General features: G+C 36.8%; 5 protein-coding genes across 5 annotated transcripts; all 5 read right to left on the bottom strand.

Moving 5' to 3' along the window:
• Window positions 1-57: 57 nt before the first annotated feature.
• On the bottom strand, window positions 58-998 carry LOC133669099 (germin-like protein subfamily 1 member 16). The gene is made up of 2 exons (XM_062089119.1): window positions 864-998; window positions 58-720 (listed from the first exon to the last, which is right to left on the bottom strand). Exons 1-2 carry the CDS (start codon window positions 982-984, stop codon window positions 155-157), a joined length of 687 nt encoding a protein of 228 aa, XP_061945103.1. The 5' UTR covers window positions 985-998; the 3' UTR covers window positions 58-154.
• Window positions 999-4,450: 3,452 nt separating this feature from the next.
• LOC133669100 (germin-like protein subfamily 1 member 16) lies at window positions 4,451-5,330 on the bottom strand. Its single transcript, XM_062089120.1, has 2 exons — window positions 5,195-5,330; window positions 4,451-5,051 (listed from the first exon to the last, which is right to left on the bottom strand). The coding sequence occupies exons 1-2, from the start codon at window positions 5,313-5,315 to the stop codon at window positions 4,486-4,488; spliced, it is 687 nt and encodes a 228-aa protein (XP_061945104.1). The 5' UTR covers window positions 5,316-5,330; the 3' UTR covers window positions 4,451-4,485.
• A 3,365-nt stretch (window positions 5,331-8,695) lies between these two features.
• Window positions 8,696-9,525, bottom strand: LOC133669117 (germin-like protein subfamily 1 member 16). The gene is made up of 2 exons (XM_062089142.1): window positions 9,405-9,525; window positions 8,696-9,261 (listed from the first exon to the last, which is right to left on the bottom strand). The coding sequence occupies exons 1-2, from the start codon at window positions 9,523-9,525 to the stop codon at window positions 8,696-8,698; spliced, it is 687 nt and encodes a 228-aa protein (XP_061945126.1).
• A 3,329-nt stretch (window positions 9,526-12,854) lies between these two features.
• Window positions 12,855-13,751, bottom strand: LOC133669062 (germin-like protein subfamily 1 member 16). The gene is made up of 2 exons (XM_062089072.1): window positions 13,610-13,751; window positions 12,855-13,466 (listed from the first exon to the last, which is right to left on the bottom strand). The coding sequence occupies exons 1-2, from the start codon at window positions 13,728-13,730 to the stop codon at window positions 12,901-12,903; spliced, it is 687 nt and encodes a 228-aa protein (XP_061945056.1). The 5' UTR covers window positions 13,731-13,751; the 3' UTR covers window positions 12,855-12,900.
• Window positions 13,752-23,508: 9,757 nt separating this feature from the next.
• LOC133669101 (germin-like protein subfamily 1 member 16) lies at window positions 23,509-24,353 on the bottom strand. The gene is made up of 2 exons (XM_062089121.1): window positions 24,218-24,353; window positions 23,509-24,074 (listed from the first exon to the last, which is right to left on the bottom strand). Exons 1-2 carry the CDS (start codon window positions 24,336-24,338, stop codon window positions 23,509-23,511), a joined length of 687 nt encoding a protein of 228 aa, XP_061945105.1. The 5' UTR covers window positions 24,339-24,353.
• Window positions 24,354-27,475: the final 3,122 nt, after the last annotated feature.

Genomic DNA, 27,475 nt, shown 5'->3' with positions numbered 1-27,475 from the left:
AAAGTGCAAAAAAATGGTCTCAAAGACCTTATTCAAATTTGTTGAAACCTATTTATTTAGGATGATAAAAATGAAAGAGATACGTTGTAATGAAGAATACATGCCAAACATGAGGCTACAGCTTCATATATGTCTTCTATTTAAATGTGTTCTTCTAATTGTTGTTGTCCGTCCAGAGTTGTTTCTGAAGATAGTCGACTACCTTCTTGTCCACTTGGAAGGCCTTGGTTAGAACATTAGGATTAATGGGTGGATCTGCTCCAAACACTGCCTTTGCAATTGTAATCACACCAGGGTTCTGGCTGCTTAAACTGGCGAATGCAACGGCGTTGGTTTTTCCCACATTGAGCTGGAAATGAATGAGTCCGACTAGGAACACAAAAACATCCCCCGGATTTAAGACCTTGGTGATTAGGCGATTATCTCCGTTAGCTAAGTTAGATGTGACAAAACCAACATAGAGGGTACCCTCCACCACTACTAGGATCTCAGTGGCACGAGGGTGAGTGTGGGGTGGGTTCAGGCCACCATGTGGTGCAAAATCAATGCGAGCGAAGGATATGCCAAGAGTGTTGAGTCCTGGAATTTGAGCAACATTGACAGCAGTGACATTTGAACCAACTGGACTGGAAGTGTCCCGAGGAACGTTGAGTCCAGGAAAGAAGAAATCGTTTGCAGCAACTTGCTCTGGGTCCTTGCAGAACTTTCCGTTCACAAACACTGCATGCATGAGAAAGGCATTTTTGATGCCCGTAAAAAGTCAGTCAATTAATAGATAACTAAAATATATACAGGATGCGTGATATTATCATGTAACTCCTGACAAAAACTCTTAACGAAACACTTAAAAACTAAGCACATACCACCATCGGTTTCTTTGATGGCAACACAGAAGTCCTGAAGCGGACCAGGATCAGAGGCAGAGGCAAATGAAGAAGCCAAGGCCAGGACGACGAAAACTAGTACAAACTTGAGTCCTTCCATCAGATTCAATACCGATCTTTCTTGTGGAGAGGGGTGAGATATCTAGCGAGGATGCAAGGCTATTTATAGAGTGGAGTCATTGAATTAGTCCTAAATGAAGGCTACGAAGACTCAGTAGTTGCTCGTTCTATGATGTCAGTGATGAAACCAAGTCCTCAAAACATTTGACATTATCCATCATATGCCAATATTCTCTTTATAATACTCTTTCCAACATGATACTTTTCCATTGAGTTAACACGACCGGGTGTGCATGTCTCCTGTCACAAGGCTTTATCAAAGAACTCCGGTGAAAATGTGAGAGTTGGTCGAGAACTAAAGATTGTCCGGGGTAGTTAATTCAATGGAAGTTTCTTATGATTGTCCTATTGATATGGTTTTCTGGCTCGTTCTTAATATTCTCCACTTGCACCAAGCGCTTGCAATCGATCTTCTGTCAAAATAATGCAATTGTGAAGTCTATATGGAAATCACTAAAAACGTTGTTGATATTTCAAACATATATTGGAGCTAGCTGGCTTAAGGTCTTTAATTATATAGTCATCTAATCTTATTTTAACTGTCATGCAGAACTGAATAGTATTCCATATGAGCCTCGTATTGTTGGTAAGATGTCTTCATTCTTTATCTAATATTCACTGCATTTGATCCTGTTAGAGCACTCGAACTGTTTTTTTTTTTTTAAATCCATGTTTGTTTGGATGTTTATTCCTTTCAATAATCCATTAAATTGCCCCACCAGAAGAAATTTGTAAATGCTGGTGGAGTATTCTGTTAGCGTGTAAACACCATTCCATCAACAATTTACATCTTCGACAGTTAGATTTGCTTTACTGACAAAAACATGTCGTCTAAAAAACATTGTTAGAAAAACTCTTTTCGGAGATTTTTTTTCCGTCAGTATTTCTGTCGGTAATTTGTAATGCCAATATAAATAACGACATGCTATTGGCACCAAAAAGAAGAAGAAAAAAGCTCTGATCAGTTTTCATCGACCACTTCTATCTGTAATTAAATTACTGATAAAACATTCCATCGCTAATTTTATTGGCAAATACCTAAACATTGTTGAACGAATGGCCGATGAAATCCCACGAGTCATGACAAAATTTCCATAGCTAATTCCATAAAAACATTTCTGAAACTTTTGAACCACTTTAATTGTAACCTTTCAATGAAATGGCTGCTATATATTGTTGACAAAATCATCGACAAATTTGTTTTGTCTAATTAACTGGTGATTTCATCGGAATTTCAGTAATTGTTTTTGAATTATTTAGTTGTTAATCAAAAAAATAACGAAAATCACAATAATAATTTTATTGAACATCAAAATTTTATTAATTATAATATTCTTTCAAAAATAATTTTACAATAATAAATATATCGCTACACAAATTTGGCTACTCGCTTTTTGACCTGTTTTAGGACCATCGCTACAAATTCCAGATTTGAATAGCTTGGGTTGGATTGTTGTGTGTGCAATAAAATCCGACCTCATCTCTTTAGTTGATGCCATACAAATCCCATAAACCCAATTCCTATCAAGTCCATTAGTTTCTCCATCCTCCATCCACAATTGAGGATCGTGGGGAGTATAGGTGAAAGCGTCTTCTCCATGTTTTTCAACCACTGCAGCAATTTATGTTTCATAGAAAACAAAAAATACAAGTCAAATATAATTATAAGAATTACAAGAAATAAAACATTTTCGCTCTGCTATCTACTAACTTCTTCACCCATTCCCCCCTATTTGTCGTTTTTATACAAGTTTCCTTGTATAACTCCATCAGAGTAGGGTTACGCCCAAGTTGTTTTTCTTGTAAAATAAATAAGTTGTTAAAATGTCTAAAAAATAAATGGTACATTAATAAATAAGGAAAAAAAATAATTTAAACATTCTCATCAGGCACTTTACATGGTTGACAAATGAAAGAGTGCCTACTCATCGAACCATTTGTTTTTTTTTTTGTATTGGTTTTGCGTCCTAGATTGCGAACACCTTTTAAAGTGTTTTGAAGCCCTAAATTGTAGAAACATCCCCCAATTATCCTTTGTGACGTGACTCGGTCTATGCTTCTTGTAACCACGATGTCATCAGAGCTGACTTTTTTTGTTTTTTTTTGGCATATTTGTGGGCATCATACCACAAATCATGCAACATAGTACAAAAAGTTTGTTAAAAATACATAAGATTAGAAAAATTAAGATTGCAATTTCACATATAAAATTTGTTAATTGCTTGATGCTTACTTAATTGCGCTGAGGTTTTCTCATTCTTTCTTGACTATCCCCTCGTTTCCCCTCTCCTACTAAAATCTTTCTAGCATTGTCAATTCATACATTAATTCTTGTTATATATATATATATATATATAAACTATATACTAACTCAATATATTTCTTATCTTAACCTAAAGGTTACCTTTACTATGTGTTTTCTCCTAAATGTTTTTCTTGAATGACCTTAATTATTATAATTAATTTTCTTTTTATAATTTTCTATAGAAAAATTGATCTCCGTTCCTAAAAATAGGAGACTTGTCGGTTTAGTTATGTTTTTTTTATAATTTATATGATTTTCATGGTTTTTTAACACATAAAAACACTTAAATAAAAATAATAGAAATGATGACAGCAATTAAAATTAACTAAAATTAGTAAAAAGATATATTTTTTCTATTGTTCTAATTTGATTTTCAAAATATACCTAAACTAGCATGTGAACACAACAATGAAATAATATGAACAAAATGAATAGTGCTAAAAATAAATACCAACAAATAAAAATATTTACAAAAAAATCAAGAAAATAACATAGCAATCAAAACGAAAAAGCAAGAGAGAATATACAAGTAAAGGCTCAACCCTGAAGCTCCCAGCAAAGTCATCATTTTGTCGCACGTCGATGGACATCTCGATGGGGAACAAATAACTATCATGGAAAATTGGAGTCACCACAAAGAAATCAAGCAAACTAGGGATCTTAAAATGTGCACTGGTTCCAGAGACTCAGGTAAGGGGTTAGTTATGCTTAAGGGAAGATTGACGGCGCCCTCACGACATCCTTTCTTATGAAATATTATCTTTATTATGTGTTTTCTTTTAAATTTATCTTTCTATTTGGTTATTCATAAAATTTAAATCCTGACATCGAATCCCTTTTAAAAGGATCCTTGTTATTTTGAACACGCGTATTGGACATCGAATCCCTTTTAAAAGGATGGCAAAATCGATTTGGGTTTCGGCCCATTCATTTTGGTTGTTTTGAAATGAACCCGAAGGCCAACATTATTCCATGGGCTTTCGTTAGTATTTAGAAATAGTACGATAACTGCAATTCTTCCGCTTTTTATATCATTACCAAACCGAGCACAAAAAGACAGGAGCAGAAACCTATTTATTTAGGATAATAAAAATGAAAGCGGTACGTAGTAATGAAGAAAACGTGCCAAACATGAGGCTACAGCTTCATATATGTCTTCTATATAAATGTGTTCTTCTAATTGTTGTTGTCCGTCCAGAGTTGTTTCTGAAGATAGTCGACTACCTTCTTGTCCACTTGGAAGGCCTTGGTTAGAACATTGGGATTAATGGGTGGATCTGATCCAAACACTGCCTTTGCAATTGTAATCACACCAGGGTTCTGGCTGCTTAAACTGGCGAATGCAACGGCGTTGGTTTTTCCCACATTGAGCTGGAAATGAATGAGTCCGACTGGGAACACAAAAACATCCCCCGGATTTAAGACCTTGGTGATTAGGCGATTATCTCCGTTAGCTAAGTTAGATGTGACAAAACCAACATAGAGGGTACCCTCCACCACTACTAGGATCTCAATGGCACGAGGGTGAGTGTGGGGTGGGTTCAGGCCACCATGTGGTGCAAAATCAATGCGAGCGAAGGATATGCCAAGAGTGTTGAGTCCTGGAATTTGAGCAACATTGACAGCAGTGACATTTGAACCAACTGGACTGGAAGTGTCCCGAGGAACGTTGAGTCCAGGAAAGAAGAAATCGTTTGCAGCAACTTGCTCTGGGTCCTTGCAGAACTTTCCGTTCACAAACACTGCATGCATGAGAAAGGCATTTTTGATGCCCGTAAAAAGTCAGTCAATTAATAGATAACTAGAATATATACAGGATGCGTGATATTATCATGTCACTCCTGACAAAAACTCTTAACGAAACACTTAAAAACTAAGCACATACCACCATCGGTTTCTTTGATGGCAACACAGAAGTCCTGAAGCGGACCAGGATCAGAGGCAGAGGCAAATGAAGAAGCCAAGGCCAGGACGACGAAAACTAGTACAAACTTGAGTCCTTCCATCAGATTCTATACCGATCTTTCTTGTGGAGAGGGGTGAGATATCTAGCGAGGATGCAAGGCTATTTATAGAGTGGAGTCATTGAATTAGTCCTAAATGAAGGCGACGAAGACTCAGTAGTTGCTCGTTCTATGATGTCAGTGATGAAACCAAGTCCTCAAAACATTTGACATTATCCGTCATATGCCAACATTCTGTTTATAATACTCTTTCCAACATGAAACTTTTCCATTAAGTTAACAGGACTGGGTGTGCATGTCTCCTGTCACAAGGCTTTATCAAAGAACTCCGGTGAAAATGTCTCTTGTCCAGAACTAAAGATTGTTAGGTGACAAAATGTTACCGGTCCTGGGTGGTTAATTGAATGGAAGTTTTTTATGATTGTCCTGTTGATATGGTTTTCTAGCTCGTTCTTAATATTGTCCACTTTCACCAAGTGCTTACAATCTTGTGTTAAAATAATGCAACTGTGAAGTCTATATGGAAATCACTAAAAACGTTCTTAGTATTTCAAACTTATATCGGAGCTAGCTGGCTTAAGGTCTATATAATTATATAGTCATCTAATCTTATTTTACCTGTCATGTAGAACTGAATAGTAATCTTATTTTGCATTGGTATCGGTAGATTGCATGAAATTTTTCCGATTGAATATGCTCTCACAATATCCATTTGTAGACACCGATGCAAATATTATCTCGGTATATACCGAAGGAATAACAGTAGAAAAATAAGGAATGAAAAAACTCCAAAAAGTACGATGACGTGTTATTTTTATAGACAGAATACCGGCAGATTTAAATACGTCGATTAAGTCCATCTGTAATATTTAATCTATGACCTAATAAGCAACCCTTCGCTCTCCATCTTCCCATTTCTTCTTCGTCCTCTATTTTTCTCTGCAACAAACAGCACAACAACCCTCCCTCCCCAATTTTATCACAACTCAATCACCCACTACAAACTAGACCACCCCAACACATAGTTTGTGCAATATCTGACCATCGCAGCTATATTCTGTCACTCATGACATCTTAAAGAATTGGCCTATACCTTTAGGGCTCACTGCTTCTTATGGCAGATTCCCAGTCAGATTGGGATGCTCGGCATTGTCAGTTTCCTGAATCAGATCAGGAGATCCTTTTGACCAACCAGATTTCAGCCATATTCTGTTCTTCAAAACGAATTTATCTCACTTTGAATCCTTCATGAAAGTTGTAGACTTGTACGCGTGGATGAATTTAGGTTTTTGAATCCCCTGATTTCGATATCAGAAGCTCAAGATATTCCCTTTTGAATATCTAGTGTGAAAGCAGAGAATCCTGCTGCAAGAAGGATTCCAGCCCGATTTTTTCACGTCTTGATTGGAGGGGCCCGTTTTAATGTTTTAAGGATTTATCACATTAATTAAATACAAATTTCAAACTTTGGAAAGTGAATCGGTTTCGTTGGAGGAATTAAAAAAAAAAAAAAGAGGGACTGGATCATCAGAAAATGACAGGAATTCCACCACGCTGGATAAGGAAATAAGACTTTTGCAGCATGGTACTAGGGGTGATAATACCTTCCCTTTACGTAACCAGTACCTTGCCTTAGAATCTCTGAAAGAGCAGTTAGGTTTCCTAGTGACCATAATACTAGGTGGCGACTCTTTTATTCACAAAAACAAAAAACCCGAAATCAATTCCCCGCTCCCGGGGATGGTCGCCGCGACGCCGCGCTCCGCGCAAGGGTGCAACAGGATGACGACTCCACTGGGGACCCTAGGACTAGGCTTGGTAATTGTTTTTTTTTTATATTGTTATTATTATGCTATGTGTTGTTGTTTTCCTATGAATGATACGTTGTTTAAAAGCTTGAGCATGCATCTTTACATTATGTCATACATGGTATATTGGAGATGGGTAAGATCTTGTGGCATCCTGTCATGCATCACTTCATTATTATTATCTTTTTGAAGGCACACACATTAAACTTTAAGTTAAGTGGGGGACTAGAAGCTTGCCTTATGAATTGAGTCAAGGTTTAAGGGTGTGTAAACCCCAACTCTTTAATTTGCTCAGTGTTTATACTGACAGTGATTGGTACATGCGCCATCCCACTATCTGTTACAAGGGTGATCACTGGGACAACAAGAGACCCTCTTTAGAGACCAAGTAGTAAACCTACCCTGTGTCTCACATAAAGAAACTAGAACCTATCCTCTGGGTATATGCTCCATAATATCTTTTGCATCAAAACAAGTCTAACCCCAAGGCATCTTTAATTCCAGGACTTGTGAACGAAATGACCACCACTGCTGAATTTTCCATCATAGAATATGGGAAAAATTCTGAACTGTCACAATTGACTGAAGGACACTACCCTAGAAGTGATGCTAAGAAGCTATCGCCAATCAAGAACCTGAATTGCACTATGAATGAGGTGAGCAAGTTAATAGCTCACTTCCAGAATGTGGATAAGGATGAATACGGACGCTTGGTAGAGATTGCAAAGGTAGAAGCTTTTAACCCAGCTGTGCGAGCTCTTAATTCTCTAGATTTTTTTCCTTTAACACTTGTCTCTCAATCACACTGGCAATTAAGATATGCCTTGTAAAGTGAAGAGTGGTATTTTAGAGGGAGTCAAAGGTTGGTATCTTGCATTAGCATGTTCTGATGAGTGCAAATTTGTTTTTGGAAAAAAAGCATTTTAGGGACTGCCACCTATCATGATAATAATGAATAGAATTCAAATACAAATCATGATTTAGTTTCAAATAATTGTTTGTATTGTTTAAGATCATTGATTATCCTTCTTCGTAGTTTCCTTTTTTATAATTAGAAAGAACTTTTACAAGCATGTAACACTGGCTATGGTTCTGGTCTTTAAAAAAGAAAGGATTTTATGTGCTCAATAGGTGTTTAAAAAGTTTAGATGACTAGGATCACTTCAGGATCAATCTTGTCACATGGTCCTTCTTATTTAAGAATTTTTCTTGACGAGACATCCTTTTGGCTTTGACTTTTTCTTATTTTTGTTTTTAGCATTTTCTTCACATGCTTTTCTGATTTATGGTTGGTTGGAGATTTTAAATTATTTTTTTTATTTCTTTTTACCCTGGTGTGATCCCGGTAAAAGTGTGAGGTGTGATCCTAGTAACATCTTACGATTCTAAGTAACAATAAGATATATGAAAAGATACTTTATTAAAAGTGGAATGAAGTCCTCAAAACAAGAAAAAAAAAAGTGAAAAAAATGGTCTCAAAGACCTTATTCAAATTTGTTGAAACCTATTTATTTAGGATGATAAAAATGAAAGAGATACGTTGTAATGAAGAATACATGCCAAACATGCATGAGGCTACAGCTTCATATATGTCTTCTATATAAATGTGTTCTTCTAATTGTTGTTGTCCGTCCAGAGTTGTTTCTGAAGATAGTCGACTACCTTCTTGTCCACTTGGAAGGCCTTGGTTAGAACATTAGGATTAATGGGTGGATCTGCTCCAAACACTGCCTTTGCAATTGTAATCACACCAGGGTTCTGGCTGCTTAAACTGGCGAATGCAACGGCGTTGGTTTTTCCCACATTGAGCTGGAAATGAATGAGTCCGACTGGGAACACAAAAACATCTCCCGGATTTAAGACCTTGGTGATTAGGCGATTATCTCCGTTAGCTAAGTTAGATGTGACAAAACCAACATAGAGGGTACCCTCCACCACTACTAGGATCTCAGTGGCACGAGGGTGAGTGTGGGGTGGGTTCAGGCCACCATGTGGTGCAAAATCAATGCGAGCAAAGGATATGCCAAGAGTGTTGAGTCCTGGAATTTGAGCAACATTGACAGCAGTGACATTTGAACCAACTGGACTGGAAGTGTCCCGAGGAACGTTGAGTCCAGGAAAGAAGAAATCGTTTGCAGCAACTTGCTCTGGGTCCTTGCAGAACTTTCCGTTCACAAACACTGCATGCATGAGAAAGGCATTTTTGATGCCCGTAAAAAGTCAGTCAATTAATAGATAACTAGAATATATACAGGATGCGTGATATTATCATGTAACTCCTGACAAAAACTCTTAACGAAACACTTAAAAACTAAGCACATACCACCGTCGGTTTCTTTGATGGCAACACAGAAGTCCTGAAGCGGACCAGGATCAGAGGCAGAGGAAAATGAAGAAGCCAAGGCCAGGACGACGAAAACTAGTACAAACTTGAGTCCTTCCATCAGATTCTATACCGATCTTTCTTGTGGAGAGGGGTGAGATATCTAGCGAGGATGCAAGGCTATTTATAGAGTGGAGTCATTGAATTAGTCCTAAATGAAGGCGACGAAGACTCAGTAGTTGCTCGTTCTATGATGTCAGTGATGAAACCAAGTCCTCAAAACATTTGACATTATCCGTCATATGCCAACATTCTGTTTATAATACTCTTTCCAACATGAAACTTTTCCATTAAGTTAACAGGACTGGGTGTGCATGTCTCCTGTCACAAGGCTTTATCAAAGAACTCCGGTGAAAATGTCTCTTGTCCAGAACTAAAGATTGTTAGGTGACAAAATGTTACCGGTCCTGGGTGGTTAATTGAATGGAAGTTTTTTATGATTGTCCTGTTGATATGGTTTTCTAGCTCGTTCTTAATATTGTCCACTTTCACCAAGTGCTTACAATCTTGTGTTAAAATAATGCAACTGTGAAGTCTATATGGAAATCACTAAAAACGTTCTTAATATTTCAAACTTATATCGGAGCTAGCTGGCTTAAGGTCTATATAATTACATAGTCATCTAATCTTATTTTACCTGTCATGTAGAACTGAATAGTAATCTTATTTTGCATTGGTATCGGTAGATTGCATGAAATTTTTCCGATTGAATATGCTCTCACAATATCCATTTGTAGACACCGATGCAAATATTATCTCGGTATATACCGAAGGAATAACAGTAGAAAAATAAGGAATGAAAAAACTCCAAAAAGTACGATGACGTGTTATTTTTATAGACAGAATACCGGCAGATTTAAATACGTCGATTAAGTCCATCTGTAATATTTAATCTATGACCTAATAAGCAACCCTTCGCTCTCCATCTTCCCATTTCTTCTTCGTCCTCTATTTTTCTCTGCAACAAACAGCACAACAACACTCCCTCCCCAATTTTATCACAACTCAATCACCCACTACAAACTAGACCACCCCAACACATAGTTTGTGCAATATCTGACCATCGCAGCTATATTCTGTCACTCATAACATCTTAAAGAATTGGCCTATACCTTTAGGGCTCACTGCTTCTTATGGCAGATTCCCAGTCAGATTGGGATGCTCGGCATTGTCAGTTTCCTGAATCAGATCAGGAGATCCTTTTGACCAACCAGATTTCAGCCATATTCTGTTCTTCAAAACGAATTTATCTCACTTTGAATCCTTCATGAAAGTTGTAGACTTGTACGCGTGGATGAATTTAGGTTTTTGAATCCCCTGATTTCGATATCAGAAGCTCAAGATATTCCCTTTTGAATATCTAGTGTGAAAGCAGAGAATCCTGCTGCAAGAAGGATTCCAGCCCGATTTTTTCACGTCTTGATTGGAGGGCCTGTTTTAATGTTTTAAGGATTTATCACATTAATTAAATACAAATTTCAAACTTTGGAAAGTGAATCGGTTTCGTTGGAGGAATTAAAAAAAAAAAAAAGAGGGACTGGATCATCAGAAAATGACAGGAATTCCACCACGCTGGATAAGGAAATAAGACTTTTGCAGCATGGTACTAGGGGTGCTAATACCTTCCCTTTACGTAACCAGTACCTTGCCTTAGAATCTCTGAAAGAGCAGTTAGGTTTCCTAGTGACCATAATACTAGGTGGCGACTCTTTTATTCACAAAAACAAAAAACCCGAAATCAATTCCCTGCTCCCGGGGATGGTCGCCGCGACGCCGCGCTCCGCGCAAGGGTGCAACAGGATGACGACTCCACTGGGAACCCTAGGACTAGGCTTGGTAATTGTTTTTTTTTATATTATTATTATTATGCTATGTGTTGTTGTTTTCCTATGAATGATACGTTGTTTAAAAGCTTGAGCATGCATCTTTACATTATGTCATACATGGTATATTGGAGATGGGTAAGATCTTGTGGCATCCTGTCATGCATCACTTCATTATTATTATCTTTTTGAAGGCACACACATTAAACTTTAAGTTAAGTGGGGGACTAGAAGCTTGCCTTATGAATTGAGTCAAGGTTTAAGGGTGTGTAAACCCCAACTCTTTAATTTGCTCAGTGTTTATACTGACAGTGATTGGTACATGCGCCATCCCACTATCTGTTACAAGGGTGATCACTGGGACAGCAAGAGACCCTCTTTAGAGACCAAGTAGTAAACCTACCTTGTGTCTCACATAAAGAAACTAGAACCTATCCTCTGGGTATATGCTCCATAATATCTTTTGCATCAAAACAAGTCTAACCCCAAGGCATCTTTAATTCCAGGACTTGTGAACGAAATGACCACCACTGCTGAATTTTCCATCATAGAATATGGGAAAAATTCTGAACTGTCACAATTGACTGAAGGACACTACCCTAGAAGTGATGCTAAGAAGCTATCGCCAATCAAGAACCTGAATTGCACTATGAATGAGGTGAGCAAGTTAATAGCTCACTTCCAGAATGTGGATAAGGATGAATACGGACGCTTGGTAGAGATTGCAAAGGTAGAAGCTTTTAACCCAGCTGTGCGAGCTCTTAATTCTCCAGATTTTTTTCCTTTAACACTTGTCTCTCAATCACACTGGCAATTAAGATATGCCTTGTAAAGTGAAGAGTGGTATTTTAGAGGGAGTCAAAGGTTGGTATCTTGCCTTAGCATGTTCTGATGAGCGCAAATTTGTTTTTGGAAAAAAAGCATTTTAGGGACTGCCACCTATCATGATAATAATGAATAGAATTCTAATACAAATCATGATTTAGTTTCAAATAATTGTTTGTATTGTTTAAGATCATTGATTATCCTTCTTCGTAGTTTCCTTTTTTATAATTAGAAAGAACTTTTACAAGCATGTAACACTGGCTATGGTTCTGGTCTATAAAAAAGAAAGGATTTTATGTGCTCAATAGGTGTTTAAAAAGTTTAGATGACTAGGATCACTTCAGGATCAATCTTGTCACATGGTCCTTCTTATTTAAGAATTTTTCTTGACGAGACATCCTTTTGGCTTTGACTTTTTCTTATTTTTGTTTTTAGCATTTTCTTCACATGCTTTTCTGATTTATGGTTGGTTGGAGATTTTAAATTATTTTTTTTATTTCTTTTTACCCTGGTGTGATCCCGGTAAAAGTGTGAGGTGTGATCCTAGTAACATCTTAGGATTCTAAGTAACAATAAGATATATGAAAAGATACTTTATTAAAAGTGGAAAGAAGTCCTCAAAACAAGAAAAAACAAAAGTGAAAAAAATGGTCTCAAAGACCTTATTCAAATTTGTTGAAACCTATTTATTTAGGATGATAAAAATGAAAGAGATACGTTGTAATGAAGAATACATGCCAAACATGAGGCTACAGCTTCATATATGTCTTCTATATAAATGTGTTCTTCTAATTGTTGTTGTCCGTCCAGAGTTGTTTCTGAAGATAGTCGACTACCTTCTTGTCCACTTGGAAGGCCTTGGTTAGAACATTAGGATTAATGGGTGGATCTGCTCCAAACACTGCCTTTGCAATTGTAATCACACCAGGGTTCTGGCTGCTTAAACTGGCGAATGCAACGGCGTTGGTTTTTCCCACATTGAGCTGGAAATGAATGAGTCCGACTGGGAACACAAAAACATCTCCCGGATTTAAGACCTTGGTGATTAGGCGATTATCTCCGTTAGCTAAGTTAGATGTGACAAAACCAACATAGAGGGTACCCTCCACCACTACTAGGATCTCAGTGGCACGAGGGTGAGTGTGGGGTGGGTTCAGGCCACCATGTGGTGCAAAATCAATGCGAGCGAAGGATATGCCAAGAGTGTTGAGTCCTGGAATTTGAGCAACATTGACAGCAGTGACATTTGAACCAACTGGACTGGAAGTGTCCCGAGGAACGTTGAGTCCAGGAAAGAAGAAATCGTTTGCAGCAACTTGCTCTGGGTCCTTGCAGAACTTTCCGTTCACAAACACTGCATGCATGAGAATGGCATTTTTGATGCCCGTAAAAAGTCAGTCAATTAATAGATAACTAGAATATATACAGGATGCGTGATATTATCATGTAACTCCTGACAAAAACTCTTAACGAAACACTTAAAAACTAAGCACATACCACCATCGGTTTCTTTGATGGCAACACAGAAGTCCTGAAGCGGACCAGGATCAGAGGCAGAGGCAAATGAAGAAGCCAAGGCCAGGACGACGAAAACTAGTACAAACTTGAGTCCTTCCATCAGATTCTATACCGATCTTTCTTGTGGAGAGGGGTGAGATATCTAGCGAGGATGCAAGGCTATTTATAGAGTGGAGTCATTGAATTAGTCCTAAATGAAGGCGACGAAGACTCAGTAGTTGCTCGTTCTATGATGTCAGTGATGAAACCAAGTCCTCAAAACATTTGACATTATCCGTCATATGCCAACATTCTGTTTATAATACTCTTTCCAACATGAAACTTTTCCATTAAGTTAACAGGACTGGGTGTGCATGTCTCCTGTCACAAGGCTTTATCAAAGAACTCCGGTGAAAATGTCTCTTGTCCAGAACTAAAGATTGTTAGGTGACAAAATGTTACCGGTCCTGGGTGGTTAATTGAATGGAAGTTTTTTATGATTGTCCTGTTGATATGGTTTTCTAGCTCGTTCTTAATATTGTCCACTTTCACCAAGTGCTTACAATCTTAATTGTGTTAAAATAATGCAACTGTGAAGTCTATATGGAAATCACTAAAAACGTTCTTAGTATTTCAAACTTATATCGGAGCTAGCTGGCTTAAGGTCTATATAATTATATAGTCATCTAATCTTATTTTACCTGTCATGTAGAACTGAATAGTAATCTTATTTTGCATTGGTATCGGTAGATTGCATGAAATTTTTCCGATTGAATATGCTCTCACAATATCCATTTGTAGACACCGATGCAAATATTATCTCGGTATATACCGAAGGAATAACAGTAGAAAAATAAGGAATGAAAAAACTCCAAAAAGTACGATGACGTGTTATTTTTATAGACAGAATACCGGCAGATTTAAATACGTCGATTAAGTCCATCTGTAATATTTAATCTATGACCTAATAAGCAACCCTTCGCTCTCCATCTTCCCATTTCTTCTTCGTCCTCTATTTTTCTCTGCAACAAACAGCACAACAACCCTCCCTCCCCAATTTTATCACAAATCAATCACCCACTACAAACTAGACCACCCCAACACATAGTTTGTGCAATATCTGACCATCGCAGCTATATTCTGTCACTCATGACATCTTAAAGAATTGGCCTATACCTTTAGGGCTCACTGCTTCTTATGGCAGATTCCCAGTCAGATTGGGATGCTCGGCATTGTCAGTTTCCTGAATCAGATCAGGAGATCCTTTTGACCAACCAGATTTCAGCCATATTCTGTTCTTCAAAACGAATTTATCTCACTTTGAATCCTTCATGAAAGTTGTAGACTTGTACGCGTGGATGAATTTAGGTTTTTGAATCCCCTGATTTCGATATCAGAAGCTCAAGATATTCCCTTTTGAATATCTAGTGTGAAAGTAGAGAATCCTGCTGCAAGAAGGATTCCAGCCTGATTTTTTCACGTCTTGATTGGAGGGGCCCGTTTTAATGTTTTAAGGATTTATCACATTAATTAAATACAAATTTCAAACTTTGGAAAGTGAATCGGTTTCGTTGGAGGAATTAAAAAAAAAAAAAAAAAAGAGGGACTGGATCATCAGAAAATGACAGGAATTCCACCACGCTGGATAAGGAAATAAGACTTTTGCAGCATGGTACTAGGGGTGCTAATACCTTCCCTTTACGTAACCAGTACCTTGCCTTAGAATCTCTGAAAGAGCAGTTAGGTTTCCTAGTGACCATAATACTAGGTGGCGACTCTTTTATTCACAAAAACAAAAAACCCGAAATCAATTCCCCGCTCCCGGGGATGGTCGCCGCAACGCCGCGCTCCGCGCAAGGGTGCAACAGGATGACGACTCCACTGGGGACCCTAGAACTAGGCTTGGTAATTGTTTTTTTTATATATATTATTATTATTATGCTATGTGTTGTTGTTTTCCTATGAATGATACGTTGTTTAAAAGCTTGAGCATGCATCTTTACATTCTGTCATACATGGTATATTGGAGATGGGTAAGATCTTGTGGCATCCTGTCATGCATCACTTCATTATTATTAAGATGTCTTCATTCTTTATCTAATATTCACTGCATTTGATCCTGTTACAGCACTCAAACTGTTTTTTTTTTTTAAATGCATGTTTGTTTGGATGTTTATTCCTTTTAATAATCCATTAAATTGCCCCACCAGAAGAAATTTGTAAACGCTGGTGGAGTATTCTATTAGCTTGTAAACACCATTCCATTAACAATTTACATCTTCGACAGTTAGATTCAACAATTTATATCTTCGACAGTTAGATTTGCTTTACTGACAAAAACATGTCGTCGAAAAAACATTGTTAGAAAAACTCTTTTCGGAGATTTGCTATCCTTCAGCATTTCTGTCAGTAATTTGTAATGCCAATATAAATAACGACATGCTATTGTCACCAAAAAGAAAAAAAATTCCATAAACAACAATGCTAATTTCATTGGCAAATACCTAAACATTGTTGAACGAATAGTCGATGAAATCCCACGAGTCACGACAAAATTTCCATAGCTAATTCCATAAAAAAATTTCTGAAACTTTTGAACCACTTTGTAACTTTTCAATGAAATGGCAGCTATATATTGTTGACAAAATCATTGACAAATTTGTTTTTTCTAATTAACCGGTGATTTCATCAGAATTTCAGTAATTGTTTTTGAATTATTTAGTTGTTAATGAAAACAATAACGAAAATCACAATAATAATTTTATTGAACACCAAAATTTTATTAATTTTAATATTCTTTCAAAAAATAATTTTACAATAATAAATATATCGTTAAACAAATTTGGCTACTCGCTTTTTGACCTGTTTTAGGACCATTGCTACAAATTCCAGCGTTGACTAGCTTGGGTTGGATTGTTGTGTGCGCAATAAAATCCGACCTCATTTCTCTAGTTGATGCCATACAAATCCTATAAACCCAATTCCTATCGAGTCCATTAGTTTCTCTATCCTCCAACCACAATTAAGGATCGTGGAGAGTATACAGGAAAGCGTATTCTTCATGTTTTTTAACCATTGCAGCAATATATGTTTCCTAGAAAACAAAAAATACAAGTCAAATATAATTATAAAAATTACAAGAAATTAAAAAAATATATATTTTATATAAGTTTCGTTATATAAGCCAAATATAATTATAAGAATTACAAGAAATAAAATATTTTCGCTCTGCTATCTGTTAGAGTATATTACTTTAGATTGTGACACTTGTCATAATCATAATATAGCAGGCAGTTAGTTTGTTAGCTGAAGGTTGTTAGTTTGTTAACTACAACTATATAAACAATTATCTCGTGTGACTGAGGTTAAGTTGAATAAACAAAAGGAATTCATTTAGTCTCTTCACTTCTCTCTATCTACTCTCTATCTGATTATAGTAATATACAAGCTTGTAGTCTCTGTTTTCTAAAGATTAACATGGTATCAGAGCACATTGCTGCTCACGCTTGAAATTCTTGATCCTCTATTGCTTTCGCATTCTCTGTTACCTCTACTTCAACTCTGTTCTTGCTCTGCAGTTCTGCTTAGATTTGAAGTTTCTAGTGGTTCGTGTTAATCTTCATTTCATGACTGGTAATTTTTCTGAATTGTGCACAACAAGTGTTTGGTATATTGTCTCATTCACATATTGATCCAAGAATCACGATGGTGACTGCTTCACAACTTCAACTACTTCAATCTTCAATTACAACCCTTATTCCCTCTATTTCTACATCAGTTAATGTCAAACTTGATGATTCGAACTACCTCAATTAGAACTTTCAGCTGCAGCTGTTGCTTGAAAGCAATGGAATTATGGGGTATGTTGATGGTTTGCTCCCTTGTCCACCTCTTTAACATGACTCAAACTCTGATGAATCTGGTATTACTTCTTCTTCCCCTACTGATGAGTATATAGTATGGAAAATGCATGACCGAGCTATTATGCAATTGATCACTGCCACATTATCACCTATTGCTATGTCCTGTGCAATTGGTAGTATAAGTTCTAAGGATTTGTGGACTAGGTTCAAGGAACAATTCTCCACTGTATCTAGGACTAGCATTTTTCAAATGAAATCCAATCTGCAAACAATTAAAAAGGGGTTAGATTCAATTTCACAATACCTTCATCGAATTAAAGAGGCTAGGGACTACCTTTCTGCAGCTGGGGTCTTCTTTGCAGATGAAGATATTGTTATTCTTGCTTTGAATGGTCTACCAGCTGAATATAACACATTTAGATGTGTTATTAGAGGGCGTGAAAGTGTGATCTCATTGAAAGACTTTAGATCACAGTTACTTGCAGAAGAAGTGATTGTTGACACTTCAGTTCATAATCCTCTTATGACAGCTATGGCTGCCAATACAGGTTCCACACGAGGGGCTCCTTTTCAGTCACAAAGTTTCTCTCTAAATCATGGTCAATCTCAGGTGAATAATAGAGGCTTTCAGTCCTATAATAGGAATAAGCACAGGGGTAGAGGCCGCTTCACTCAGGGATCTAGATTTTATGCTTCTAGACCTACATTTTCTCACCTGCCACATGTGTTTCCCAACTCTAATTCGGGAGTTCTTGGTTCATCTCCTGGTCAGCAATTTCAAACTCCTCCTGCATCAATGCTTCCAATTTGTCAATTATACAACTCTGAGGGCCACACTGCTCCATTTTGTGGAAATTTGTCTCCTCAACATACAAAATGTCACATTTGTGGAAGAAGTAATCATTCCACCTAGTATTGCTTCTATAATGATAAGGGTCCTAATTACATTGGGGTGCACACCAATGCTTCTTATTCTCCACAACCTTATTATCATCTGCCACCACAGAACTTGCAGTATAATTCGTCTCCAGCTTCTTCTCAACATGTATCAGTCACATCAGCATAACACAGAGCAACCTAACAGCCCCCTATGCAAGCCATGCACACGGGGCTTAACTCTGCCTCTCCATCCTCATGTTCTTCAGGTCCTTCACAAGTGTGGTTAACAGATTCTGGTGCCACCAACCATATGACAGCTGATTTGGGCAATCCGTCGCTGACCTCACCGTATCCAATAAATGAAATGATTCACACTGCCAATGGTGAAGGTTTGACAGTGTCTCATATTGGTCATTCTACCATTACTTCATCACTTTCTCCAATTAAATTGAATTATGTGCTTTGTGTTCCTCAACTCACTCAGAATCTCTTGTCAGTCCATCGACTTTGCCTTGACAATAATTGTTGGCTTATATTTGATGCCTTCTGTTTTTGGATTCAGGACAAAGCCACAGGGAAGATCATTTACAAGGGGTTGTGCAGTAATGGATTGTATCCTATCCACTCCTTCTCACCTTCAAATTCCCAGCAGCCATATCCAGCTCAGGTTTTTCTTGGTCAACTTGTTCAGTCCAATCTGTGGCATCATAGGTTAGGTCATCCTACAAATAACATTGTCTCTATGATGTTACATAAAGCTAATGTGCATGTTCCCAAAACCACCTCACCTATAATGTGTCATCCATGTCTTGAAGGAAAGTTTAGCAAACCACCTTTTCTACAACATGTCAATAAGTCTGTAATTCCTTTCGAAACTATACATACTGATTTGTGGGGTCCTGCACCTTGTCCATCGGTTGATGGTTATCGATACTACACCATCTTTGTTGATGAATGTACCAGATATTGCTGGATTTTTCCTTTAGTAAACAAGTTTGATTTGTTCTCTACTTTTGTTCTGTTTTATTCCTTTGTTGTTAATCAATTTACATCCACCATTAAAACTCTTCAAACTGATGGGGGGGGAGAATATACCAGCACTAGATTAAAGAATTTTCTCCTTGATAGAGGCATTTCTCATCACCTCTCATGTCCATATACTCCTGAACAAAATGGGGTAGCTGAGAGGAAACATACACATATCATTGAAACTACTATCACCTTGTTACAAACAACCAAATTACCATCTCAGTTTTGGTCCTATGCTTGTCAAACAGCCACATATTTAATCAATCGTATGCCTACTGTTGTTCTTCATCATAGCTCCCCTTTTGAGATGTTATTCGTCTCATCTCCAAGTCTTAATCATCTATGAATTTTTGAATGTGCTTGTTTTCCTCTCCTCAAACCTTATAATAGCACCAAATTGCAGGCTAAAACTACAAAATATGTGTTTCTTGGATATGCCACAAAATATAAAGGCTATTTGTGTTATCATGTACATACAATGAGATTGTTTATCTCTAGGCATGTTATATTTGATGAACAACAATTTCCATATCCAGATTTATTGTCTACACATTCAAACACACTAACATCACCATCACCTTGCCAGCCTTCCATTTGTCCTGTGCCTATAGTAACTCCAGAAAATGTAATTGTCCCAACCATCCCAGCTTCTCCATCTCCTCCTCCACATACCCATACACCTGTCCCTTATGTCGTCTCTGCTCATTCCCAGTCCATTGCTGCTCCACTCCACGCCTCTCCTCTGTTTCCTGTGGCACCTGATATCAGCGTTACTTCTGGTTTAGAATCTCATGGTTTTATTCCTGATAATTTGCAAGTGGTCTTGTCTATTCCTCCCCTTAATTTACATCCAATACAGACTAGAAGCAAGAGTGGGATTCTTAGGAAGAAGGCCTTTTCAGCTAGTATTCAGGACTTGAGAGGTGTTGATATGTCCTTGGTTGAACCATCTAGTTACAAGTCTGCTGTCAAAATTCCAGTGTGGTTACAAGCCATGAAAGAAGAAGTGAATGCTTTACATGCTCAAAGCACTTGGAGTCTAGTTTCATTACCAGCAAACAAGAATCTGGTGGGCTGTAAATGGATTTTTAAGGTCAAGAGACACTTCGATGGCTCTATTGCTAGACATAAAGCAAGGTTGGTTGCTAAAGGTTTCAGTCAAGAACCTGGATTGGACTATGGGGAGACGTTTAGTCCTGTTGTGAAACCTATAACTGTCAGGTTAGTTCTTGCTCTTGCTGCACATTTCAATTGGTCTCTGCGACAATTAGATGTCAAAAATGCTTTTTTGCATGGCATTCTCCAAGAGGAGGTTTATATGTCTCAACCTCCAGGTTTTGAAGATTCCAATCATCCTCATCTCGTGTGCAAGTTGCATAAATCACTCTATGGACTTAAACAAGCGCCCAGGGCTTGGAATGATCGGTTTACTCAGTTTCTTTCTACTGTGGGGTTTGAAACCACCTACTTTGATTCCTCTTTGTTTGTTAAACATATTGGTCCTGTGATTGTGATACTTCTTCTCTATGTGGATGATATTATTATCACTGGGAGTGCGTCTAGTGCAATTCAACAAGTTATTAGTGCTCTTACTACTGAATTTGATATCAAGGATTTAGGATTCCTCCATTATTTCTTAGGGATCCAGATTACTCGAACTGCTACCGGGTTGTTTCTATCACAGACTAAATATGTTGAGGATATGTTGACTAAATCTGAAATGGTTGCAGCTAAACCCTGTGATACTCCATGTCTCCCTTACCATCGACTACTCAAAGAGGATGGGGAACGAATTGGCTGATGTTGGTCGCCCCATGACATCCCTTGAAGACTTCAATCTCTATGTGTTTCATAGCCTTCGTGGTGAGTTCAAAGACTTGATAACGAGTCTTATAATCAAGGCAGAATCGATGTCGTATGCTGATCTATACAGCCATCTTCTCACCAATGAATTTTTGTACAAGAACTCTCTTTAGTCCATGGATGCCACTATCTCTCTGTTGCCTTCATCTTTGCTGTCGCAGCCACCTCTACTGCCAACACCACAGTTCTCTACTCATCTTGCTATGTCTCATCACAACTCAAACTTCAGTCGTAACAGGGGTAGTTCTTAAGGTAATTAGCATCCCAATAGCAACTACGACCATCAAATTAGTCTTCTCCATTGTCATTTCGTGTGATTTGAAAATTCATCAGCTTGATATCAATAATGTCTTCCTCAACGGTGTTCTTTATGAGGGGTTCTACATGAAACAACCTCCATGTTTTGTTGACTCTACTCTCCCCTCTCATGTGTGTCGATTGTATAAGTCTCTATATGGTTTAAAATAGGCTTTGCGAGCTTGGTACACTCGTCTGAATGACTTCCTGCTATCTACTGGTTTTTGTGCCTCTAAGGTGGATACCTCATTATTTATCTTCTCTGTTGGTGCTGATATTTGTTATCTTCTAGTCTATGTTGATGATATTTTGCTTATGGGTAGCAACTCTCTTCTATTTCAATGCCTCATCTAGCTACTGAGCTCGAAATTTAAGCTCTGTGACTTGGGTACTGTTTATTATTTTTTAGATGTTGAGGTTACACCTACTGGTATGAGGCTTATGCTCCAACAATATAAATATACACTTGACATTCTCACTCAAGATGGTATGCTATCTTGCAAACCTGTTGATACTCCTATCTCGACATCCCAAACTACCATACTACCTGATCCTTTATTTTCTGATGCTACACGCTTTCATCAAATTATGGGTGCTCTTTAATATCTCACTTTTACGAGATCAAATGTTTGCTTTGCTATTAACAGAGTCTGTCAGTTTATGCAAACTCCCACGTATTTTTATTGGGATGTCGTTCAACACATCTTGCGTTATCTTAAGGGTACGACAACACATTGCCTCCATATTACTCTTAGTTCTTCCTTTGCCTTACATGGCTTTACAGATGCAGATTGGCAGGTAGTGTTGATGATAGAAAATCTACGGGTGGTTATTTTGTGTTCTTTGGTTAGATGTCGGTTTCATGGAAATCAAGTAAACAACGTATAATTGCTCGCTCTTCTACTGAAGCTGAATACAAAGCCTTAGCCGATAGCACTGCTGAGGTTATCTGGCTTCAGTATTTAAGCCTCCTAATTATTCTCAACTAATTCTTTTATAATTTTTTCATGGAAAATTTGATGTCGATCTCTAAAAATAGAAGACTTATCGGTTTGGTTATTCATAAAATTCAAATCTTGACATCGATCCCTTTTAAAAGGAGACTTGTTGTTTTGAACACAGTATTGGACCTGTAAGGATGGTAAAATGGAATTGGGTTTTGGCCCATTCATTTTGGTTTTTTTTTAAATGAACCCGAAGACCATCATTATTCTATGGGCTTTTGTGGGATCACATCGACCGAGCTAAAAAAAATTTACCATAGACCCGAAAAAATATTACATAAAGTAAATATGTAATGATTGAAAATGGATTTTTTTGGTGTAAAACAACCTTGCCCTAATTTTCTTGGCAATCCTATAGTTATAAGAATCTAGGTATAACCAGCAACGAGTTGTTTGCCGTAGCGGGTGACAAGTTGCGTGCTGTTTTTTTAATTAAAAAAGTTAGGGAAAATGACATGTCATCTACCATTAAAAATAAATAAATGCCTAGACATGCAAGCATAATCTAGCAAGCTCATTTTGTTGATTATTGAGTTTTCAAAAGTTTACTTTTGTTGTTATTGTTTATTCTAGTCGTTTAAATTGTCTTCCATCATTTTAATTTTCATATAGTTTAATTTTTTTTTACTAGCACCTATTTGTCTTCTCTTTAAAAAAAAGAAAGAAAAAAAAGGTGACCTGTCTTCTGCGTCATGCGGGCCACAATATAGTATCTTTTAAGACATGAACAAGCTTCGGCAATGTAAAGGTACAATGTCTGGTTAGTATTTAGAAACAGTACCATAACTGCAATTCTTTGGTGTCATGCTGTTGCGCTTTTTATATCATTACCAAACCGAGCATAAAAGACAGGAGCAGAAACCTATTTATTTAGGATAATAAAAAAGAAAGAGGTACGTAGTAATGAAGAAAACATGCCAAACATGAGGCTGCAGCTTCATGTCTTCTTAATAAATGTGTTCTTCTAATTGTTGTTGTCCGTCCAGAGTTGTTTCTGAAGATAGTCGACTACCTTCTTGTCCACTTGGAAGGCCTTGGTTAGAACATTAGGATTAATGGGTGGATCTGCTCCAAACACTGCCTTTGCAATTGTAATCACACCAGGGTTCTGGCTGCTTAAACTGGCGAAGGCAACGGCATTGGTTTTTCCCACATTGAGCTGGAAATGAATGAGTCCGACTGGGAACACAAAAACATCTCCCGGATTTAAGACCTTGGTGATTAGGCGATTATCTCCGTTAGCTAAGTTAGATGTGACAAAACCAACATAGAGGGTACCCTCCACGACTACTAGGATCTCAGTGGCACGAGGGTGAGTGTGGGGTGGGTTCAGGCCACCATGTGGTGCAAAATCAATGCGAGCGAAGGATATGCCAAGAGTGTTGAGTCCTGGAATTTGAGCAACATTGACAGCAGTGACATTTGAACCAACTGGACTGGAAGTGTCCCGAGGAACGTTGAGTCCAGGAAAGAAGAAATCGTTTGCAGCAACTTGCTCTGGGTCCTTGCAGAACTTTCCGTTCACAAACACTGCATGCATGAGAAAGGCATTTTTGATGCCCGTAAAAAGTCAGTCAATTAATAGATGACTAAAATATATACAGGATGCGTGATATTATCATGTAACTCCTGACAAAAACTCTTAACGAAACACTTAAAAACTAAGCACATACCACCATCGGTTTCTTTGATGGCAACACAGAAGTCCTGAAGCGGACCAGGATCAGAGGCAGAGGCAAATGAAGAAGCCAAGGCCAGGACGACGAAAACTAGTACAAACTTGAGTCCTTCCATCAGATTCTATACCGATCTTTCTTGTGGAGAGGGGTGAGATATCTAGCGAGGATGCAAGGCTATTTATAGAGTGGAGTCATTGAATTAGTCCTAAATGAAGGCTACGAAGACTCAGTAGTTGCTCGTTCTATGATGTCAGTGATGAAACCAAGTCCTCAAAACATTTGACATTATCCATCATATGCCAATATTCTCTTTATAATACTCTTTCCAACATGATACTTTTCCATTGAGTTAACACGACCGGGTGTGCATGTCTCCTGTCACAAGGCTTTATCAAAGAACTCCGGTGAAAATGTGAGAGTTGGTCGAGAACTAAAGATTGTCCGGGGTAGTTAATTCAATGGAAGTTTCTTATGATTGTCCTATTGATATGGTTTTCTGGCTCGTTCTTAATATTGTCCACTTGCACCAAGCGCTTGCAATCGATCTTCTGTCAAAATAATGCAATTGTGAAGTCTATATGGAAATCAGTAAAAACGTTGTTGATATTTCAAACATATATTGGAGCTAGCTGGCTTAAGGTCTATAATTATATAGTCATCTAATCTTATTTTAACTGTCATGTAGAACTGAATAGTATTCCATATGAACCTCGTATTGTTAGTAAGATGTCTTCACTCTTCATCTAATATATATTCACTGCATTTGATCCTGTTACAGCCAAATTGTTCTTATTGAAAATGCATGTTTGTTTGAAGAAAATTATAAACGCTGGTTGAGTATTCTATTAGCGTGTAAACACCATTCCATCAACAATTTACATCTTCGACAGTTAGATTTACTTTACTGAGATAAATATGTCGTCGAAAAAGCATTGTTAGAAAAACTTTTTTCGGAGATTTGCTATCCTTCAGCATTTCTGTCGGTAATTGGTAATGCTAATATATAAATAACGACATGCTATTGGCACCAAAAAAATAAAACGCTTTGACCAGTTTTCATCGACCATTTCTATAATTTCCATTCCATTAAATTGTCCCACTAGAAGAAAACTTTTGAACCATTTTGTAACTTTTCAATGAAATAGCACCTATATATTGTTGACAAAATCATCGACAAATTTGTTTTTTCTAATTAACCGGTGATTTCATCGGAATTTCAGTAATTGTTTTTGAATTATTTAGTTGTTAATTAAAACAATAACGAAAATCACAATAATAATTTTATTGAAAACCAAAATTTTATTCTTTCCAAAATAATTTTACAATAATAAATATGTCGGTACACAAATTTGGCTACTAGTTTTTTGACCTGTTTTAGGACCATCGCTACAAATTCCAGCGTTGACTAGCTTGGGTTGGATTGTTGTGTGCGCAATCAAATCCGACCTGATTTCTCTAGTTGATTCCATACAAATTCCATAAACCCAATTCCTATCGAGTCCATTAGTTTCTCCATCCTCCAACCACAATTAAGGATCGTGGGGAGTAGACGGGAAAGCATTTTCTCCATGTTTTTCAACCATTGTAGCAATATATGCTTACTAGAAAAGAAAAAATACAAGTCAAATATAATTATAAGAATTACAAGAAATAAAACATTTTCGCTCTGCTATCTACTAACTTCTTCACCCATTCCCCCCTATCTGTCTTTTTTATACGAGTTTCCTCGTATAACTCCATCGGAGTAGGGTTACGCCCAAGTTGTTTTTCCTGTAAAATAAATATGTTGTTAAAATGTCAAAAAAAAATGGTACATTAATAAATAAGGAAAAAAATAATTTAAACATTCTTATCAGGCCCTTTGCATGGTTGACAAATGAAAGGGTGTGCCTACTCATCGAACCATTTGTTTTTTTGTATTGGTTTTGCGTCCTAGATTGCGAACACCTTTTAAAGTGTTCTCAAGCCACAAATTATACCCCAATTATTCTTTGTGACGTGACTCGGTCTATGATTTTTCTAACCACGATATCAATAGAGTTGACTTTTTTTTTTCATATTTGTGGGCATCATACCACAATCATGCAACATAGTACAAAGACATTGTTAAAAATACATAAGATTAGAAAAATTAAGATTGTAATTTCACATATAAAATTTGTTAAGTGCTTGATGCTTCCTTAATTGCGTTGGGGTTTTTCCATACTTTTTTGACCATCCCTTTGTTTTCCCTTTCCTGCCAAAATCTTTCTAGCATTGTCAATTCATACATTAATTCTTTTTTTTTATGTAAAAAAAAAACTATATACTAACTCAATATACTTCTTATCTTAACATAAAAGTTACTTTTACTATGTGTTTTCTCCTAAATTTATTTATTTTTAGTGACCTTAATTATTATAATTGATTTTTTTATTTTTTTTATAACTTTCTATAGAAAAATTGATCTCGGTCCCTAAAAATAGGAGACTTGTCGGTTTAGTTATGTTTGTTTTATAATTTATATGATTTTCATGGTTTTTTAACACACAAAAAACCTTAAACAAAAATAATAGAAATGATGACAGGATTAAAATTAACTAAAATTAATAAAAAGATATATTGTTTCGATTGTTCTAATTTGTTTTTCAAAATATACCTAAACTAGCATGTGAACACAACAATGAAATAATATGAATAAAATTAACAGTGCTAAAAATAAATAAAAATATTTACAAAAATAATCAAGAAAATAACACAGCAATCAAAAAGAAAAAGGCAAGAGAGAATATACAAGTAAAGGCTCAACCTTGAAACTCCCAGCAAACACTACTAAAACGAAGGGTATTTAGCATCAGAATAATTTAGTTGTAATTTTAGTAACAAATTAGCAACAGATTAAATATATATTAATTTTTTAATATTAGTAACGGATTCAGCAACAAAAAATTAGATACTGAAAAAAAATTAATATATTAAGAATCAACAACGGATTTGCCGTTGCTAATATAGTTGCTGATATAAAAAATTAAATTTTAACTTTTATAAAATAATAATAATTACATGTCGCTTTTTTATTGGTCTATATATCTATACCTTGAAAACAACAAAAGAATTAAAAACCCCACAGTTGCAAACTTTACTCATTCTCCGAAAGAACCCAATCTTCTATCCCTTTCTATAATTTTTCAAAAATCTAATTAACCCATTTCTCTTCCTTTCTATTCCTTTTCCAGGAGCCAAATCCATATGTCCTTTTCTTGTCAAGTACAA

Source organism: Populus nigra, chromosome 12 (genome assembly GCF_951802175.1).
Source record: "Populus nigra chromosome 12, ddPopNigr1.1, whole genome shotgun sequence".
Taxonomy (NCBI): domain Eukaryota; kingdom Viridiplantae; phylum Streptophyta; class Magnoliopsida; order Malpighiales; family Salicaceae; genus Populus; species Populus nigra.
This window is presented reverse-complemented; position numbering and strand designations above follow the sequence as displayed.